Source organism: Dendrobates tinctorius, unplaced genomic scaffold (assembly GCF_039654945.1).
Source record: "Dendrobates tinctorius isolate UK_male_01 unplaced genomic scaffold, ASM3965494v1 ptg000145l, whole genome shotgun sequence".
NCBI classification, from domain to species: Eukaryota; Metazoa; Chordata; class Amphibia; order Anura; family Dendrobatidae; genus Dendrobates; species Dendrobates tinctorius.
In genome coordinates, this window is record NW_027361812.1 from 3,185,874 (window position 1) to 3,208,289 (window position 22,416).

Here is a 22,416-nt window from a genome sequence, read left to right on the forward strand (position 1 = left end):
AAATACCCCATATGTGGCTGCACAGTACTGATTAGCCACACAGCTAGACTCGGGAGGGACAGAGCGCCATTTGACTCCTGGGGAGCAGAATTTCCTAGAAAAGCTTGCAGACCACATATACAGAGGCCTAAAGTGCTTGAAGAGCAGATTCCCCCCGTCAAGTGACCCCATTTTGGGAATTATAATCCTTTCGCACTTTATCTAGAGGTGTAGTTACAATTTTGACTCCATGGGTGCTTTCCAAACAGCAGTGGATGTTGCCGAGTGAAAATTGCCAACTGCCGTTGTAGTGGGCAGTACATGATGGCCAGCTCATGCTTCTGGAGACACGCACCTGTAAATTAAGCAGGCTCTCATAGCTATAGAAATGCCAAACATGTGGACACAATATAAGGTTTAGACACACTGGGGCTCAGAAGGGAAGGGGGCATTTGGACTTGGGAGCACAGAATTTGATGAATTTCTTTTAGGGGGAGAGAGGAGCCATTTCTCTTTTCCAGAGCCTAGTACTACCAGTAACGTGGAAGCCCCCTGTATTTCCATTGACAGATGGCGGACCCGAGTGGAAGCTTTTTTGTAGATTGTGTAGAAGCTTTTATTGGGAACATGTCACATAACGTTTGGGATCACAGTTATCCTGTGTTCTACGCTGAGCATTTACATTGGGGTTTCTATCTACATCTCCAAGTGACGTAATGAAACCCCAGAAGGATCCAGTCACTATAATGAGGCAGCAGAGTTACCTGTGTCCATTTTTTCAAGATGTTCACAACAATTATTGTTCACTATTCAGCATAGGGTAAATATATAATTATTCACAAATCGCCAAAAGGCAAATAATCCCCAACTAAAGACTATAAAAATTAACTTTTACTAATACTATTAAAGGGAACCTGATAGCCTGATGTCGGTTCTCGGGCAGCGCGCACTGCGCATGCCCGAGAACTCGTCACAGCGCAGGCGCCGGCATTCAAAACTGGAGGAGGCAGCGACGCACAGGGGCATCATGATGGACAGATGGTGGGTGGCGCCGAGACACCGGACAGGCATGATGGACGGATGGTAGGCGGCTGATACAGGGGGACACACCATACCTATGGGACACATTACAGGTATGAGGACCTATTTATAAAAGTCGATATCTCAGCGCTACTAGGGGTCAGAAAAAGAAGAGCCACCTTCACAGAATGCAGCCTTAGTGCTGCTGAAGGTGGCTCTTTAACTGAAAAACGCACTGGGGGGTGACAGATTCCCTTTAACCCCTTCATGACCAGATCATTTTCGGTTTTGCGTTTTCGTTCCCCTTCTTCTCAGAGCCATAACTTTTTTATTTTTCCGTCAATATGGCCATGTGAGGACTTGATTTTTGTGTGACGCGTTGCACTTTTGAAAGATCATTGGTTTTACAATCGGGTGTACTGGAACACAGGAAAAAAATTCCAAGTGCGGTGAAATTGCAAAAAAAGTGCAATCACACACTTGTATTTTGTTTGGCTTTTTTTTTTTTTTTTGCTAGGATCACTAAATGCTACAACTGATCTGCCATTATGATTCTCCGGGTCATTATGAGTTCATAGACACCAAACATGTCTAGGTTCTTTTTTATCTTTTAATTGGTATAAAAAAATCCAAACTTTGCTAAAAAAAAAAAAAAAAAAAAAGCCCAATGTTCGAATACCCATAGCGTCTCCATTTTTCGCGGTTTCTGATTGGTTGAGGGCTTATTTTTTGCGCACCACGCTGATGTTTTTAATGATACCATTTTGGTGCAGATACGATCTTTTGATCGCCCGTTATTGCATTTTAATGCAATGTTGCGGCGACCAAAATACTCACTTGCTATGAGCTCCAACCACTGGATGCCCGCTCAAAGCAAACCAGCACTGACAACCATAGAGGTCTACAGGAGACATCAGGTTGTCATGCCAATGAACCGGTGACCTGCGATCACGTGACGGGGTTCACCGGTGAGCAGATTTCCGGCCTGATGGCGGGAAGGGCGAGTTAAATGCCGCTGTCAGAGTAGGACAGCGGCATTTAGCGGGTTAATAGCCGCAGGTGGATCGCAATTCCACCCGCAGCTATTCCGGGCACATGTCAGCTGTTCAATGCCGGAGCGCACATCAAAGGGAGGGAGGCCGACTTCGGCATAAATTTACACCCAACATCGGAATGGGATTAAAGGAATACTATTAAAATCCGCGTTAAGTCAGTGTATATCTCTATGGACACCAATATACTGATCATTACACTAACATCCTCAAAATTGCTCACGGTCCTAATAAACACTGCCTCCTTTAGGGGGTAGGATAGTTTGGTACGGCTGCTACCTATATCCTTTTACTGGGTGCACCCCATTAACACACTGACTAACGCAATTAAAGATTGTTCCTAGGCCTCCCAACACGTTTCACCAGATGGACTGGCATTATCAGGGGATTGAGGCTATAATCAGCGATACCAGATTTCTATCAGGTTTTTATGTTTGACAGCTGTCACACTCTAAAATACGCTTTTTATTGCGAAAACTAGTTTTTGCATCGCCATATTTTGAGAGATATAATTTATCCATATTTCGGCCAACAGTCATGTGAGGTCTTGTTTTTTGCGGGACAAGCTGTCGTTTCTATTGGCACCATTTTCAGACACATGACTTTTTGATCGCATTCTAATCTGATTTTTGGGAGAACAAAACAGCAATTCAGAAATAGTTTTTTGGGGTTTTTTTTATGCCGCTTGGCGTATGGTAAAACTGATCAGAAAGCTTTAGTCTTCGGGTCAGTAACATTACAGCATTAACACATTTTTATTTTTTTATGTTTCAGCGCTCTTATACAAAAACTTTTATAGAAAAAAAATTATTTTTGCATCGCTTTATTCTGAGAGCTATAAACTTTTATTTTTCCACTGATGGAGCTATATGGCTGCTTGATTTTTGCAGGACTAGATCACGTTTTTAGCTATACCATTTTTATTTACATTCATCTTTTTGATCGCGTTTTATTCCACTTTTTGTTCGGCGGTATGATGATAAAGCGGTTTTTTTTTGCCTCCTCATTTGCGGTGTTCACTAGTAGGACAGTAGGCCGGGTCGTTCCAGATGCGCCGATACCAAATGTATAATATATACAGTACAGACCAAAAGTTTGGACACACCTTCTCATTCAAAGAGTTTTCTTTACTTTCATGACTATTACACACGTGGAATTATGAAACAACTGAAAATATGTCTTATATTCTAGGTTCTTCAAAGTAGCCACCTTTTGCTTTGATTACTGCTTTGCACACTCTTGGCATTCTCTTGATGAGCAGGTGCATTTATACGGAGACTTGATTACACACAGGTGGATTATATTTATCATTAGTCATTTAGGACAATATTGGATCATTCAGAGATCCACAATGAACTTCTGGAGTGAGTTTTCTGCACTGAAAGTAAAGGGGTCGAATAATATTGCACGCCCCACTTTTCAGTTTTTGAATTTCCATAAAAATCTAAAATAACCAATAAATTTCATTCAACTTCACAATTGTGTCCCACTTGTTGTTGATTCTTCACCAAAAATTTACATTTGGTATCTTTATGTTTGAAGCATGATATGTGGGAAAAGTCTGAAAAGTTCCAGGGAGCAGAATATTTAAGCAAGGCACTGTATATATACAGTTGTGTGAATGTGTCTTCCCCCTTCCTTATTTCCTATTCTTTTGCATGTTTGTCACATTTAAATGTTTCAGATCACCAAACAAATGTAAATATTAGACAGAGATAACACAAGTAACCACAAAGTGCAGTATAAATAAAGGTCTCTATTATTAAGGGAAAAAGAAATCCAAAGTTACAGGGCTCTGTGTGAAAAGGTGATTGCGCCTCCCCCCACCACTAAAAAATAATCAATCATCTCTGGGATAGCCGCATCCAGGTCTGATTACTGTCACACCTGTTCTCAATCAAGAAATCACATAAATAGGACCTGCCTGACAAAGTGAAGTACACAAAAAGTTCCTGAAAAGCTAGACATCATGCCGCGATCCAAAGAAATACTGGAACAAATCAGACTCCAGCGAACCACTGTGCGCCATTATCCACAAATGGGGAAAAACATGGAACAGTGGTGATACTTCCCAGGAGTAGACAACCAACCAAAATTACCCCAAGAGCGCAGAAACCACTCATCCAAGAGGTTACAAAAGTCTCCACAACAACATCCAAAAAACTTTAGGCCTCATTTGCTTCAGTTAAGGTCCGTGTTCTTGACTCCACCATACGACATAGACTGGGCAAAAATGGCCTGCATGGCAAAATTCTAAGACGAAACCACTGCTGAGCAAGAAGAACATAAAAGTTGTCTCAGGTTTGCCAAAAAACATCTTGATGATCTTCTTCAAGACTTTTGGGACAATACCCTGTGGACTGACAAGACAAAAGTTGAACTTTTTGGAAGGTGTATGTCCCATTACATCTGACGTAGAAGTAACACAGCATTTCAGAAAAGGGACATCATACCAACAGTAAAATATGGTGGTGGTAGGGTGCTGGTTTGCGGCTGTTTTGCTGCTTCAGGACCTGGAAGACTTGATGTGGTAAATGGAACCATGAATTCTGCTGTCTACCAAAAAATCCAGAAGGAGAATGTCCAGCCATCTGTTTGTAGCCTCAAGCTGAAGCGCTCTTGGGTTATGCAGCAGGACAATGATCCAAAACACACCAGCAAGCCCACCTCTGAATGGCTTAAGAGAAACAAAATTAAGACTTTGGAGTGGCCTAGTCAAACTCCTGACCTTAATTCAAGTGAGATGCTGTAGCATGACCTTAAAAAGGCGATTCATGCTCGGAAACCCTCCAATGTGACTTCAAATATGAGTGGGACACAATTCCTCCAGATTATTGTAAAAGACTCACTGCCAGTTATCGCCAACATGGGCAGCACGGTGGCTCAAGTGGTTAGCACTGCAGCATTGCAGCGCAGGGGTCCTGGGTTCGAATCCCACCAAGGACAACATCTGCAAGGAGTTTTTATGTTCTCCCCGTGTTTGCTTGGGTTTCCTCCCACATTCCAAAGACATACTGATAGGAAATTTAGATTGTGAGCCCCATCAGTGATGATTATGTGTGCAAACTGTAAAGCGCTGCGGAATATGTTAGCGCTATATAAAAATAAAGATTACTATTATTAGTGAAACACTTGATTGCAGTTGTTGCTGCTAAGGGTGTCACAACCAGTTGTTAGGTTTAGAGGGCAATCACACAGGGCCCTGTAGGTTTGGTTCTCTTTTTCCCATAATAATAAAGACCTTGATTTCTAAACTGAATTTTTTGATTGTTCTCTTTGTATAATATTTAAATCTGTTTGGTGATCTGAAACAATTAAGTGTGACAAACATGCAAAAGAATAGGAAATCAGGAATGGGGCAAGCACGTTTTCAGACCACAGCAGAATTAAATACTGACGGCAGTAACACATACACTCCCTGAGAATACATGAATTGTGAACATACCTCCACTAGGTGATTATCAGGTCCATATAGATCCTTGTCAAGTTCAATAACCAAAGACTTGAAAAAGGATGAAAACTTCCTCTTCTGCTTGGTCAAATCATATTTGGATAAAGCTGCCTGCAATACAAAATGATGTTGTGCTTCAACACGTTGGACCTAACATTTGCATTGCAATATGGGTCAATGAAACGCAGCACTCAACCCTTCACCCTCCACTGCATGACATTTCCAGGACAACGCTCTGCTCCATCTCCACTTGTTTTTTTCCCCTAATCTCAAGAACAGAGATACTGGACTTACAGTGATGGGATCCAAGCTTTTAGATATTTTTGGCCTATGATATTTGGCGATGTTTGCCATATAGAGTGCCGAACGTAAGAGACCAAATAATCCACTCCACTTACATCCTCAAGTAGCCGGCCTTCTACACGCAGCTCCCATGACGCCACAGTCCCCTCGCCATCCTCTACATCAGATTTTGCTGGGTTAAAGGTGTTAGAAATAAAGATGCGAAGTTTTCGTTTTTGCTATGAAGAGGAAAATATAATAACTATAATAAAAAAAGCAAATCGAATCCATTTCTACAGTTAGTAAAACTTAGAATTACCTTGATCGGCCTCTTCAAGGCTTCCTGAATATCAAGACGTTTCCTCATAATTGTCTGATCCAATTTCCTCTCAAAAGCCAATAAATCCATGTAAGCCTGAGATTCAGGTACCAGCTCCCGAATCTGGGGAAAGGATGGAGGGGAGCGTCAGTAATAAGTCTATAAGATTCCTTGTGTATTAGTGCTTCATCATTCAGGTCGTACTCACCCTCTGAGGTAGAATCTTGTCCGCCATCTTCTTCTTCTTAGCACTTCAAAATTGAAAAAGAAATGAGATCAGTGAAGATCATGACTTTCCCCGAATCAGATTGTACCACCAGCCACAGCTCATCATAAGCACTGCTACAGTGACAACCTCTGAGGTACAAGCAGATAAAACGTCTCGTGGACACATATGGCTGCAGAATCCTATTACAGGGACGCAACACACATCGATGGTACAAACCCATGGATAATGGCTTTAAAACCTGCACATTACTTAACGTAAAACAGCTCATCCTACCAACAGAAAACCGGTAGCACCCCAGAGTTGGAAGTATGGGGCCCTTTATTCATCCTTGTTTCTGCTACAACCAAGGCGCTTCTCAAGTCTGATAAAAGCCCCTGGTTGGAGGTGAAATGTCACGACATGGATAGAAAAAGACCCCTTTCACACTATTCTGGAATGCTGACTACGTTGTTTGGATATTGATAGAAGAACGTCTAGGTGGAGGGCCCCTTAGCTAAGGCCTTGAACACATAAGTAATGTCGGCTGCACCCGCCGATATCGGCAGACACTTTAATGTGTATGGGGACCCCAGACACCTGATTGTCGGTGAAGCTGATGATGGTGGCATGTCAGATTTCAGATTGGTAATCACTTTGTTCTCCTGGAGTTAAGCTTCCAGCAGAGAAGTATGGCGGTGGCTTTCTCAGGGTGCTCGGCCAAACAAGCTCTCCTGTGTACGGCAGTCGTCTCAGATGGCTGTCGGTTGAACCATCAGACGAATCATCGTTCAGCCGACAGCCATCTAATGTGCATGAGGGGCTCTACACCCCCTGGACTATTGATTTCATGGACTCATTTAAACCCTTATCTCAAATATTCAAACATGGGGCTGCCACTTATCAATTTTCTTTGCACAAGACATCTATTTGAGGATTTGGTAATGATACCTGAATGCTGACGGCATGGTCTTTGGCGCAATATTTGGATGTATTTTTATGTATATATGGTGAGATATTCGTTCAGTATTGACTGCACACTCTGGGGTGACTGATCGCCTTTATCACTGGTTTTGAGGAGGGGCTTTACTAAACATTGGACAATTTAAATTTTTTTTAAAAGTGTGCTCAATTTGTCTTGGACAATTTGTAAGTCTGCAAAGCGCTGAGTAATAAGTAAGCGCTCCAGAAGCAGCGAGGGACAAATGCGAAAAAAGCACGATACAATTAACAAAAAAAAAAAAAAAAAATCGAGAACAGAAAAACTGTTTAAAGAATTAATTCCACCTAACACATTTATGGTAAATCCAAATTACCGCCACTGTTTTCCACGGGCACTAATGACTGTTTTCACTGCCAAAGAAGTGCAAATCCAGGATTAGCTGCATCTTCATGGTCAAAGATTGGTGAGGGTCACAGAGGTCAGACTCCCACCAACGTGAAAGCCTATTATGCCCTAACCGGTAACACGGGGCACCGTAACGGACAAAAGAAACGATGTGGGAAACAGATCCTCCAACTACATAGCGATATCTTCAAAATTATCATTTTTATTCAGCAATACATTTGATAATGATAAAAAAGGAGATGAGCACGCATGCTTGAAAGAAAACGAAAAAGCCGCTGTGCAGAGGTTATAATGGAGATCGCTTCAATTCTGAGAGATTAAATATGCAGAGCAAGTATCCTGGTAAACAACTTAACGTTAATTGAAATAATCAGCATAATCTTATTTACACTAGCAACATAACACACATCATAATGGACATTTCAAAAGGAAAAATTAGCATGCAAAATAAAGATATGTGAATAACAAAGTGCTGAGTGCTTGATAGCTAAACGCAATGCTAGGAGATGATGGAGCCTGTCCCAAGTGTGTGGTGCAGGGCAGACTGTTCGGATGGCAGAGATAAGGCCATAACAGTATGATGTCAAACCCTCTGCCAGCAGACAGGCCAGGGACAGTAACAGGAGTGCCCTTAATATGGTTAGTATTGAGGCAAATCTTAATATAAGGTTACAGACAGGCATATCTACCCCAGCTCCAGCCTGCAGCAGTGGACCCGCTTTACGTACATGTCGGCTGTTCTTCCTCAGAAGGTAGGTAGGTGGGTGTGTGTGTCTAAAGGTGCTATTGACATGAAATTCTCACCAGATGTCAATAATAATCCATCCAATCCACACAGGCATTAAACCATAGAAGTCCATAATTTACGTTTTGTGAAATAATGAGAAATGACACCGGGAAAAAGTATTGAACACAAAGAACGAGCGGTGCGGAAAGTCATGACAGCAGTGAAAATCTATTAGTAATTAGAAAACAACCTTAACACTTTGTGAATAATATCAGTTGGTTCAACTGATGGCCTATAAAAAGGTGTGACACAAGAAACATTTCATGATGGGTAAAACCACCTGGATGCAGTACCGGGTGCTCCGTGGACTGCACAGTCACAAGTAGAGATGTGACCATTCCACTGGCAGAAAGACCACTGCGGCCAGTGACTGCCTGCAGTGTGTGGGTGACTTCATCAGATATTTTCCTGATTATGTGCTGCTCAAGTCACCTCAGTGGTCCTGATGCTGCTGACGGTGGATCGGTGACTAATCCTTTTAATGTGTCAGCAAAGACCAAAGAGCGGCCAGTATGGCATCTAGGTGGGTAGTGATAGATGACCATCAATTAGTTTTTATTTTTTACAGATCCAAGCCGCTGGGGTACTTTTCACACAGACAACAACTTTCAATTGACTATATTATGTTACTATAGTCAATGACCTACATAAGAATTGGCATCACTCGCAGCAGTCCCTGGTCATGAAGGCCCACCATCTTTATGCATTACCTGTGATTCCTATTTTGAGCTGCTTGTTGTTGCTGCACTTGCTGAATCTGCTGCGGTGCGGGCCGTTTACGGGACTGGTCCATACCTGACTGAGCCATCCCTGGGCGGGCAGCCGGACTTCCTCCGTAACCTGGAGGACCCATGGCTGGTCCCTGAGGGGTCATCCGACTGCCTGGAAGCATCCCGGGCCGCTGTTTAACACAAGGAAAGAATGTTAGCATGGACTGTACACAAAGCGACCAACCATCCACATCCGTGCCATGCAAGTTAACAATTTCCGGAAGACATTCTAAATCTTTACACCATTTCCCGATTACAGGTTAAGAAAGTTAGTGGAGGTTATATGGTGGGCAATACAGGGCATGACGTCCATGGTGTGGCAGGTGGGCGAAAAACCAGATTACAGATCGGTAGGTAACTTTTCAATCTATTTTTTTTTAAAACTAGGTATATGGGATAGGCAGGGAGCAAGAAAGGGGAAAACAGTAACCTGCATCTTGTATCATGAACAGCATTTTCTAAAGAGATTTAAACACAACCCGCCATGTTGGAGATGTCTGAAGAAACAGCAAAATGTTCTGTAGAACAAGAGAAGCTGCGCAGGCAGATATGTAGGTCTATGGGAAAGGATTCAGTATAAGCTGTACTTCATTCACTGAGATTCCTTGCTTATGGCTTAGGAGTCCAGTGGGCGGTCCTAAGCAGTGACTGACAGCCTTCCCTGTATAAGTGTGCAAACAGCTAGCAGTCACTCACTGGCTAGGACTGCCCACTGGACTCCTAAGCCCAAAATTAGCAGGAATTTCAATATAAAAGCTGAATATCTTCACTCAATCCTATATAATAATTTATCTACTGTGTGTGGTGGTCCTTCAGACTGTGCGCTGCTATCGGCCAACCATCTAATGCGTATGGTGGTCCTTCAGACTGTGCACTGCTATCGGCCAACCATCTAAAGCATATGGTGGTCCTTCAGACTGTGCACTGCTATCGGCCAACCATCTAATGGGTATGGTGGTCATGCAGACTGTGCGCTACTATCGGCCAACCATCTAATGCGTATGGTGGTCCTTCAGACTGTGCACTGCTATCGGCCAAACATCTAATGCGTATGGTGGTCCTTCAGACTGAGCGCTGCTATCGGCCAACCATCTAATGCGTATGGTGGTCCTTCAGACTGAGCGCTGCTATCGGCCAACCATCTAATGCGTATGGTGGTCCTTCAGACTGTGCGCTACTATCGGCCAACCATCTAATGCGTATGGTGGTCCTTCAGACTGTGCGCTACTATCGGCCAACCATCTAATGCGTATGGTGGTCCTTCAGACTGAGCACTGCTATCGGCCAACCATCTAATGCGTATGGTGGTCCTTCAGACTGTGCGCTACTATCGGCCAACCATCTAATGCGTATGGTGGTCCTTCAGACTGTGCGCTACTATCGGCCAACCATCTAATGCGTATGGTGGTCCTTCAGACTGTGCGCTGCTATCAACCATCTAATGTGTAAGGGGCCCCTAAGGGTGGTTTCACATTAGCGCTTTTTAAGCGCACGCACGGCCGGGGGTAGCTCCGCCCCCGAGCCGGCTCTCTGCCCGGCGTGCCCGCCCCTTGCTTGTAGCGCCGCCTCCTAGCGCACAGCGGCGCCTGCGATCGGCGCACCCTATCTTTAGCATAGGGTGCGCAGATCGTGCGCAGGCCGTGTGCTAGTTGCGCTTTGACCTGCGCTGCGCACTTTTGACGGTGCGCCGTGCGCGCCAAAATCAAACTTTTCGGATCTTGGCGCGCACGTCGCACCGTCAAAAGTGCGCAGCGCAGGTCAAAGCGCAACTAGCGCACGGCCTGCGCACCCTATGCTAAAGATAGGGTGTGCCGATCGCAGGCGCCGCTGTGCGCTAGGAGGCGGCCCTACAAGCAAGGGGCGGGCACGCCGGGCAGAGAGCCGGCTCGGGGGCGGAGCTACCCCCGGCCGTGCGTGTGCTTAAAAAGCGCTAATGTGAAACCACCCTCAGACTGTGCACTGACATCACCTGTGAGGGTCTGGAGCAGCAGAGAGCATGCAAGACCACAGCTCTCCATTCAATCGTGTCAGGAACACAGTAAGGCCCTCTGTTCTCCTCATCAGGAAGACCTCCATGATCAGGAATTTTTCTCTACTTTAGGTCATTGCTCTTGAATGGTTATGAATAAAATGGTTTGTGTCCCTACAGTCTGACACTGGCAGCACTGACTATGCATCACCGAATAGTCAACTTACTCATTTGTTTCCAGGGAGAATAACAGAGGAACAGCACAAAGAAGAGTTAATCTGTTAGTCTCATCATCTTAAACTGTTTAAAACAAGCTATGTTGCCTTTTGCTCATTAAATGTCACCGTTCCCACATTGTTTTTCACATTTAAATTTATGAGGTTAATGTATTTTATTGGGATTTTATATGATATACGAAGACAAAGTATTTGTGAAGTGGAAAGGAAATGATACTAAGCTATTTAATGATTTTAAATATTAATCTGAAAATTGTGCTGTCTGTTTGTATTCAGTCCCTTGCGTCAATACTGCAGGAACACTTTTCACTGCAATTACTGCTGCATGTCTTTTGGGGTCTGTCTATGCCAGCTTTGCTCATCTATAGGTGACATTTTTGCCCATTCTTTGCACACTCGCTCCCGCACAGTGACATCGGATGGAGGAGTCTGTGAACAGTAATTTTCAGATCTTGTCACAGATTCTCAATGTGATTTAGGTCCGGACTGTGATTGCATCATTCACACACATGAATATCCTGTGATATAAACCATCCATTGTAGCTCTGGCAGTATGTTTAGGGTCGTTGTTCTGCTGGAAGGTGAATCTACATACCAGTCTCAAGCCTCTAATAGGATTTCCCTGTATTTAGATCCTTCCATCATCTCTGACCAGCCTCCCTGCTCCGGCTGAAGAGAAGCCTCCCCATAGCAGGATGCTGCCACCACCATGTTTAACGGTGGGTAAGGTGTTTTCAGAGTGACGTGCAACGTTAGTTTTCCGAAACACATAGCGTTTTGCATTTGCAGCAGATGATCGTTGACTGCAGATTAAGTCACACGAGCGCCGCAGGGCATCAATATTCTGTCAGCGCAGAAATCCACTCTGATGATGCAGCAAAGCCGGCAGCCGATCAGCAACTGCTAGCAACGCTGAGATCGCTGGATGTGGTAAGTGAATCTAAGCTTTTATAACTTTACTCAGTCAGCAGTTGTACAAGTAGTGGACAACCCCTTTAACAGAAGAGACGCTTCAGAATAGTTCTATCTAGAGCAGGCATGACAGCGGCGGGAACAGATCCTCCTCAGGACACCTGCGCACCGCTCTGCAGGGATATTTCCACTTTTCAATGCATGGATTTTGCCGCGGTCCTAGTGTCGGGTCTGCCACACTTTGCACTGTGTGGCGCACACAATAACCAGACGTTACGTACGCCGCTCATCCACATAGGCCGCCATTTATTAACCCCTTGTGCTGTATACCATCTCTGTAAGGTAGTAACCATCAGTCACCAGTGCACAGGCAGATAATGGGGCTGGAGACGTGTATGGTGTGACTACACTGGTGCCAGCTGTCCTCCATCACCCACACAGCAGGCACAGCCCTCTCTTACCGGGTAGGCTGCTCCTGGCATAGGGGAGCGGTACATGCCCTGTCCCGGGGCTGGGCCCATCCTCACAGCCGGGCCTGGCGTCCCGGGGCCCATAGCGGCACTGGCCGGCCCGGATCCCCCTGGAGCCACCGATTGGAAACCAGCCCGCGCCGCCATCGCTGTGCAACAATGGGGCCGGAACCGGAAGTCGCGAGTCACACAGGGGGAGGGGGGGCAGAACGGCGCAAGAAAGAGCTGCTGTCGGCGTGAGCAATCGCCCGGAAGTGAGCAGGCGCCATCTTGGATGAGGGAAATACAAGGAATGCCTGGGAATTACATTCAAAGTCGATGCGTCGGCCATTTTTGATATTGGCAAATCAAAATTCTCTCCCCCCCCCCCCCCGTGGCAATTAATTTTTAGTCTTGCCAGTCACATAAGAAGATTTGAAGAAAATCAGTAGCAGTCCTGATAATTGATAATTTCTCGAGGTAAAGTTTTAGTGACGTAGCACTTAAGTGTTAGGATATGCCAGAAACAAAGATGGACGCTGGAGTGGATTTTTTTTTTCTATAAACTATTTCCGGTCGGTCACAGGTCTTAGCCCTGATTTACTGAATGAATGACTGCGTGGATTCCGACGTCCGCTGCTGCGCTCTTGAGTGACGCGCGGTCTAAAAAACTGCGCATGCGCAGTTCAGTGCAGGGAAAGTCCGCCTGGCGCCCGCTGCTGGTCAGAGCCTTTATAAATTGGTGACGTAACCGTCCTTCCCGCCAAAAAAATAATAAATGCGTCTTGCTCCCTCGCAGCTCCTGCAGTGCAGGTTGCTAGTGGTGCACAGTGCATGGATGTTTTTTTTCTCTTTTTTTGTTTTATTGAAAACCCAGAGTTTTGATTGTAAAACAAGATAATAATAATAAGCCTGTTCAGCATTTATTTGTAATGGTTGCAACTGAACAGTCGTTTATTTGGCACTCGTCAGCTTCACCCCAATGGTATCCGTAGTGACAGTGGCTTGTGCGCTCGGTGGTGTCAAGAACTGATGCAGGAACTGCCTGACACGTCAGAAAATGTGTAATGATATAATTGTCCGCCTGTCTGACAGCAGATACAGCCGGGGCAGAACTACGATAGGGGCAGTCGGGCCCTGGAGCCCGGGGGGGCCGAAAAGTCCCATTGGCCCATCTGAAGTAACCAATACTATTAAAAGCCTGCAATAATTGGGGACCCCCTTGGAGCTTTTGCAGTGGGCCCACAAGCTTCACGCTACCCCACTGTCTATGGCCTCCTATACAGAATACATAGGTATTTCTGCCCGCCGTCCCCCATGTACAGACACACTCGCTCCGTCAAACACCTCTATATTTGTTGATGGCAGAATAAAATTTTGGATACTTTTTCACCCAGACTGGATGCCGCTCTTTTCTATTTTTTCTCTGAATTCTTTGTCCAATTGGGTCCTTGGACTTTGAGCGTGCACCCATTTAATCCTGGACGTGCTGTCGGCTGCTCTTCCTATGGTCCTCTGGGGACATATCTGAAAGAACAAAATGATCAGCAATCTGAAATTAAACATGCCAGATCCTTCTCATCTGTCAGGCAAGAGTCATAGGCCCCCATACACATTAGACTGTCAGCCCTCAATGTTGGTGCGTTCAGCCAACAATAGGCTAACGTGTGGGACCTTCAGTACGAGGCAACCTGTGAACATGGCCCTACGCTTTAACACCTTCCTGACATATGACATACTGGAACGTCATACATGGGGTTCCATTTTTTGATACAGACTCAGGAGCGGAGTCTGCATCTTTGGTGACAGATGATAACAGGGCTATTTAGCCATCATGTTTGGCATCAGGTTCCTGTCCCTGCACAGGAGGAATCCCAAGCCTTGCCTCCTGCAGTCTCCCATTCGCTCCCGACTGCAGAGGAGCCTCCTCAGCAAAGACGTCAATCCCGGCGTCTTACATAGTAACATAGTAACATAGTTATTAAGGTTGAAGGGAGACTTTAAGTCCATCTAGTTCAACCCATATCCTATCCTAACTTGCCCTAACATGTTGATCCAGAGGAAGGCAAAAAAACCCCATGTGGCACTAGTCTTGCCCAGACTAGTGATGTAGGTCTGGTTGCTGCTGCCATCTCTGGTTCAGCTACAGCAATCTGCACTAGTCAGCAGCGAGCAGCTCCTGGGACTAAGTACTTCTTTCGGACTACTGAGCATGCCCGTGGTTCAACCTCCCATTGCAGCTCAGGAGTCACATGCTCAGGTCCTAATGCTGTTCCGATTAGACCACGGGGAAGGTCCCTCAAGGACGCTGCTATAAAAGACTCGTATGGCCGCACGGCCATGCGCTAATATAGACAATTATAACTTGTGTGTGTGATGATGGATGCATGAAACTGGTGATTGACTCATTATGAAACCCCTCCCTTTGATACACATGTTGTAGGGTTATCTTAGTCTGAGTCAGCACCTTGTAGTGGTTAAGCCTAGCGCCACAGTGCTTCCGAGTCACAGCAACTCTCTCAGCGCCATATTGTGCCATCCAGCACAAGGCACCTAAGTAGCTGCATCCGCCAGCGCGGCGTCTTGCGCAGGTCTAGCGCTTTCCTTACCCTGTCAAGGTGGTTAGTGGCGTCCACCAGAGCGGTGCAGTGCACACTTAGTGCGTTATTATTCTGATTCTCTCTTGCTGGCAGTGCTGCAGCGGTTCAGAGCGCTAGTGGACTAGAAGGACTCTAACCCTATGTCCTTGGAGCAGAGTCCTGTGTCTGTATTCTAGCGCTGATCCGGCCGAGCCCTGTGAGCTTACGTATGTGTATCTTCACATCCAGATGAATTACACCCCAGAGTACTGAGGAGATAGCGAAGAAATTTTTGAACCCCTCTCCATAATCTTTGAAAATTCTTGGAGAACAGGAGAAGTCCCAGAAGACTGGAGAAGAGCAAATGTTGTTCCTATCTTCAAAAAGGGGAAGAAGGTGGACCCAGGCAACTATAGGACGGTGAGTCTGACTTCTACACCAGGAAAGATCTTTGAACAAATTACTAAACAACATGTATGTAAGTACCTGGATAAGAATGATGAAGTGACTAAACAGAGTAAGCATGGATTTGTAACTAATAAGTCATGTCAGACTAACTTAATTTCCTTCTATGATAGAATCACTGATTGGGTGGATCAGGGAAATGCTGTAGATATAGTATATCTTGACTTCAGCAAAGCATTTGACAAAGTATCTCACACAATCCTTATTGAAAAAAATGGCTAAGTATGGAATGGACAAGGCAACTGTTTTGTGGATTCATAACTGGCTTAGTGATCGGACCCAAAGAGTGGTCGTAAACGGCTGCACATCCAGTTGGAAGAAAGTCTCAAGTGGGGTACCACAGTGCTCTGTCCTGGGCCCTGTATTGTTCAACATCTTTGTCAATGATTTAGATGAAGGAATTGAGGGTAAACTTGATTAAATTTGCTGATGACACAAAGCTAGGAGGGATAGCTAATACTAGAGAAGAGAGAGAGAGGATTCAAAAATATGTAAATAAACTGGAGCAGTGGGCAGCAACTAACAGAATGGTTTTTAACAGGGAAAAATGCAAAGTACTACATCTGGGCAATGAAAATCGAAAAAGCATATACAGAATGGGAGGAATAGGTGTTATGATTGGGTCACCGAGGAGGAAAACAAGACCAAGCTAAGCCACAGAAAACCAGAGATGTTGGTAACTAAGCGGATTGCATACCCCTGATCCTATCCACACAACTAGCCGTAGCCGTGGAGCGTACCTACGATGATTCTAGATGCCTCGACACAGCCGGAGGACTAAATAAGCCTAAAGTAAGAAAAGGGGAAATCTGACCTGCCCTAGAGCAGACCCCAAAGGAATAGATAGCCCCCAAACATATATTGTTGGTGACACAAGATGAAAACAAAAACACAGGCAGGAAAGTAGGCTGAGAAAACGATGGGGCCCACACTAACTAGAAAGGACAGGAAAGGAAAGATACTGTCTGCAATCACGCCAAAAAACCCTGCAAAAATGTCCAACACTTCTGATAGCAAAAAAAAACCCTGAAGTCACTAGACTTCACCCACTATATCAGCATTCTGGCATATTCTGAAAACAGAGCAAAAAGAGGCCAATCTAATAAGGGACAAAAATCAAACTGGCACAAACAGTAACATAAGGATGGAAATTCAGCACAGCCCCAGACGGGGCTGGCTGACCACACAAAACTGAATAGACAAAACCAAATTAAATGTGAACAATTGCAAAGATCACTTAGCTTGAGAATTTAGGGACTGAACTGGAAACTAAGACCTCAGGAGGCAGGAAAAATCACCAGCAGGGATAGAGGGAGTCGGCTGTCTTAAATCCAGTCAGAGACTCCAGATGTCCAATTGTCGTCCTCATTATCAGGTGTCAGGTCTCTGTTAATTAGATCAGCTTCATTACCTCCTGCAACCACCAGAGGGAGCCCGGAAAGAGAACTCACGACTCCTCTGTGAATACAACCAGCTCCACCACCCTCACCAGCAACCAGAGGTAGACCAGAAAGTGAATTCACAACAGTACCCCACCTTGAGGAGGGGTCACCAAACCCTCATCCACGGCACCAGGCCGATCAGGATGGGCCCGGTGAAAAGCACGAACCAATCTATCGGCATGAATGTCAGAAGCAGAGACCCAAGAATTATCCTCCTGGCCATAACTCTTCCATTTGACACAGCACTGGAGTCTCCGTCTAGCCAAACGAGAATCCTATATTTTCTCTACCTCATATTCCACATTGCCTTTAATCAATACAGGATCAGGAGGTGCCGCCATAGGAACTACTGGCTCAACAAACCTCTTCAACAGAGATTTATGAAAAATGTTATGGATCTTAAACGTAACTGGAAGAGCCATTCGAAAAGAAACCGGATTAAGAATCTCCAAAATCTTGTAAGGTTCAATAAATCTTGGCTTGAACTTTGGAGACGCAACCTTCACAGAAATATTCTTTGACGACAACCAAACCATATCACCCACTTTAAACCGGGGACCAATGGTCCTATGCCGGTTGGAAAACCGCTGGGCCTTTTCCTGAGAGAGGGACAACTTATCCACCACTTGGTCCCAAATCTGCTGCATTCTCTCTACCACAGTGTCCACACCTGGGCAGGCTGAAGATTCCACCTGCCCTGAAGAAAATCGAGGATGAAACCCAAAGTTACAGAAAAAGACGACATCAAAGTGGCAGAACTAGCTCTTGTCTTGGCTAGGTCATGGTTAATGCCCTGTTCTCACAGGGTTAACTTTTGCCGGCCTCTCTTTGGATCTGGGAGGGGTATTTATACTCACTCCAGACTAGCATTCTCTGTCAGCTATACTGTTATTCTGGCTGTGTGTCTGACCGACCCCCTGGTGTGCGTGTACTGCATTGCTTGTTTGATTCCCGTGTATGACCTGGTCTGTCCCCTCACTCTGAACTCCGTCTCACGTTTTAGGTACTATTGTCTTCTCTGGTTCTGACCTCCTGGCTTGGCTATTGTTACTCTGCTACCGTTTGCCACTATTGTACCGTCTATTGCCTGTTCTGGTTTTCTGATCTATTGCTACGTCCTGACTATCCGCTCTGTCTAACCCTTTGGTACTGTCCTGCTATCTCGTGCATTGACCCCGGCTTGATCTGATTTCCGCCCCTGTCTATGCCCCTTGGTAACTTGTCCCGTAGTTACCTTTCTAGGAGTTTCCCTGCAGCTCCTAGCTCTGTGGAGCTTAGGCCACGCCCCCAGCAGTCACATGCTTCAGGTCCTGATAGTTTGAAGCACGCATTGTCACCGCTGCTGCCCTGCTCCACAGGTATCTTTGAGCACTGTTTTTGTACTCAGGACACACGCACTGGCTCAGTGAGCGAGTGTATTGCGGTGTTCCTGACAGCTCTATTGTTTAGCGCGAATTCGGCCAAGGGCAAAAATGAGACCCAGTCATCCTGATCAGCAGATATAAAACATCTGAAATAGGACTCCAAAGTCTGGTTTGTTCTCTCAGTCTGCCCATTGGTCTGAGGATGAAACGCAGAGGAGAAAGATAACTGAATTCCCAGATTGGAACAAAAAGCTTTCCAGAATATGGAAACAAACTGGACTACTCTGTTCGACACAATGTTCTCAGTAATCCCATGCAACCGAACCACCTGTTGTAAAAACAAGGGCACCAACTCTGAAGAAGATGGCAACTTTGGGAGTGGTACAAGATGGACCATCTTAGAAAATCTATCACAAATCACCCAGATAACAGTCATTCTCTGAGAGAGAGGAAGATCAGAAATAAAATCCATTGAGATATGGGTCCATGGCCTCTTGGGCACCGGCAGGGGCATCAACAACCCACTAGAACGAGAACAGGGTTTAGACCGAGAACAAGTCCCACAGGACTGCACAAAATTCCTGACATCACGAGATAAGGCAGGCCACCAAAAAGACCGACTCACCAAATCTCTGGTACCAAAAATACCTGGATGACCAGCCAATGCAGAGCAATGAACTTCAGACATCACTCTCTTCCTCCACTGGTCAGGAACATGCAATTTTCCCATAGGACAACTCTCAGGTTTGTCCTTCTAAAATTCCTCCAGGGTGAGTCTGAAATCGGGAGAGATGACAGAAAGAACTACCCCCTCACCTAGGATGGTGGTAGGCTCGGTCACAATAAGAGAATCAGCAAAGAAACTCCTAGAAAGGGCGTCTGCCTTAACATTCTTAGTGCCCGGAAGAAAAGAGACCACAAAATTAAAACACGTGAAAAACAAAGCCCACCTAGCCTGTCTAGGATTCAAGCGTTTGGCTGATTCAAGATAAATCAAATTCTTGTGGTCGGTGAGGCCCACAACTTGATGTCTAGCTCCCTCCAACCAATGTCTCCACTCTTCAAATGCCCATTTCATGGCCAACAATTCTCGATTCCCCACGTCATAGTTACGTTCAGATGGGGAGAATTTTCGAGAAAAGAAGGCACAGGGATTCATTTTAGAAGTCACCGGATCTTTTTGGGACAAAACAGCTCCTGCACCAATCTCAGAAGCATCTACCTCCACTTGAAATGGGAGTGAGACATCAGGTTGCCGTAGAACCGGAGCAGAAGTGAATCTCCGCTTAAGCTCCTGAAATGCCGAGACAGCCTCTGGAGACCAATTCAGCACATCAGCTCCCTTCTTGGTCAGATCAGTCAGTGGTTTGACAATACCAGAAAAATTACCTATAAATTTACGATAAAAATTAGCAAAACCCAAAAACTTCTGGAGAGCCTTCAAAGAAGTGGGCTAAACCTGTTATGAATGAGTCACCGTAGGAGGCAAAAACAGAAATACTAGCTAAGTCCAGAAAACCAGAGAAGTTGGCAGCTATCGGATTGCAGACCCCTGAACCTATCAACAACAACTAGCAGTAGCCGTGGGGGGTTCCTACGGTGCCCTAGACCCCTCGATCACAGCCGGAGAACTAAATAGCCTAAAGACAGAAAGGGAAATCTAAACTGCCCCAGAGCAGACCCCAAAGCAATAGGCAGCCCCCAACATATAATGACGGTGAAGCAAGATAAAAAAACACTCACACAGATAGAAAGATAGGCTCAGCAAATGATGGGGCCCAAGCTAAATAGGACAGGATAGAAAAGCTGCTGTCTGCAATCCGCCAAAAACCCTATCAAAACAAGAGCCAATAGACTGATAGGGAAAAAAGCCCTGAAGACGCTAGGCTTCAAAAAGACTATATCAGTACTCAGGTATTTTCTGAAGACAAAGCAAAAAGGAATTCAGCTCACCCAAGCAGCGAATGGCAGAAATCCAGAAAAACAAGGCAAAACAAAACCAAAACACAAATGCAAAAAGCAGAGCAGAAAACTTAGCTTTTGAGGAGCAGGAATCAGACAGGTCTCCTAGAATCCCTCAGAGAAATCACCCGCAAGGCAGAAGGGCGTCGGCTGCCTTATATCCAGTCAGCAATTCCAGTCACCCAGTCATCATCATTCTGCTCAGGTGCTTGGTAATCAGTCTCACTACCTTCCTTCACCAGAAGAGGGAGTTCATCAGACCTCAATGGTGAAGGGGAAAATGAACTCACAACATGAACCCTATCATAACTGGCCTGTACCTTGGCCGGGTCCATTTCAATAGCCGACGGAGACAAAATAAATCCCAAAAATGAAATCCTCTGTACACCAAAGAGGCATTTCGATCCCTTAACATACAGGAAATTTTTCCTCAAAATCCGGAACACAGTCCGGACATGTTCCACATGAGAATCCCAATCACTGGAAAAGATCAAAATATCATCCAGATAGATGATCAAAAACTTATCCACAAAGTCCCGGAGAATATCATTCATAAAGGATTGGAAGACAGAAGGGGCATTAGTGAGCCCAAATGGCATCACCAGGTACTCAAAATGTCCCTCCGGAGTATTAAACGCTGTCTTCCATTCATCCCCGTCCTTGATGCGAATAAGATTATACGCCCCCTGAGGTCAAGCTTGGTAAACCAGCAGGCACTTTTAACTCTTGAAAATAAATCAGAAATCAGGGGTAACGGGTACTGATATTTAACCGTAGTTTTGTTAAGGGAAAGATAGTCAATACAAAGCCTTAATGAACCATCTTTCTTGGTCAAGAAAAAAAACCCAGCACCTAAGGGTGAAGAGGATGGTCTAATATGACCCTTCTCCAACGACTCCCTGATATAAGATCGCATAGCATCATGTTCGGGTACCGATAAGTTGAAAAGCCGACCCTTGGGAAATTTACACCCGGGCATCAACTCAATTGCACAGTCATAACTCCTGAGGAGAGGTGGAGAAAACAGGAGCGTCACCAAGAACACACTGACAACCCCAACTCACCACAGACACAGATTTCCAATCCAAAACTGGATTATGAGTTTGCAACCAGGGAAAACCGAGAACAATAGTATCATGCAAATTGTGCAGCACCAAAAACTTACAATTTTCTTGGTGGTCTGGGGCGACCCGCATTATCACCTGGGACCAAAGCTGAGGTTTATTCTCCGCCAAAGGAGTAGCATCAATACCCCTCAAAGGAATAGGCGTCCGCAGAAGTATCATGGGAAAACCACAACGTTTAGCAAAGTCCAAATCCATCAGATTCAAAGCTGCTTCTGAATCCACAAAAGCCTTAGCGAAAAATGTGGATAAGGAGCAGATCAGAGTAATTGCCAAAAGAAACTTAGGTTGTACACTGCCCACAGCAAATGTGTGCGCAAAACGTTTCTCTCGTTTAGGGCAGACAGAAATAGTATGAGAGGCGTCTCCACAGAAAAAACACAGCTTATTACGCCTTCTAAATTCCTGACGTTGCACCCTAGACACAACCCTATCACATTGCATGGGTTCAGACGTTTGTTCAAAAGGCGGCAACGCCTCTCGTGTAGTTTTACGCTCACGTAAACGCCGATCAACTTGAATGGCTAATGACATAGAATCATCAAGACCAGAGGGAACAGGAAATCCCATCATAATATCTTTTACAGTTTCTGATAAACCCTTCCGAAAGAGAGCTTTTAGGGCATCGTCATTCCATGTAGTAAGGACCTCCCACTTTCGGAATTTTTGACGGTATAACTCTGCAGAATCCTGACCCTGGT

At 45.1% G+C, this 22,416-nt stretch overlaps 1 protein-coding gene across 1 annotated transcript in view; it reads right to left on the minus strand.

The window, feature by feature from the left end:
* The window catches only part of SMARCD1 (SWI/SNF related BAF chromatin remodeling complex subunit D1), a 32,143-nt gene extending 19,102 nt beyond the window's left edge, over positions 1-13,041 (minus strand). The window contains exons 1-6 of the mRNA XM_073546128.1: positions 12,792-13,041; positions 9,154-9,344; positions 6,312-6,354; positions 6,104-6,226; positions 5,901-6,023; positions 5,497-5,613 (exon numbers count right to left, since the gene is read on the minus strand). Of these exons, the coding sequence (XP_073402229.1) occupies positions 5,497-5,613; positions 5,901-6,023; positions 6,104-6,226; positions 6,312-6,354; positions 9,154-9,344; positions 12,792-12,947 (753 nt within the window). The 5' untranslated portion in view covers positions 12,948-13,041. The remainder of the gene's footprint in view (positions 1-5,496; positions 5,614-5,900; positions 6,024-6,103; positions 6,227-6,311; positions 6,355-9,153; positions 9,345-12,791) is intronic.
* Positions 13,042-22,416: the final 9,375 nt, after the last annotated feature.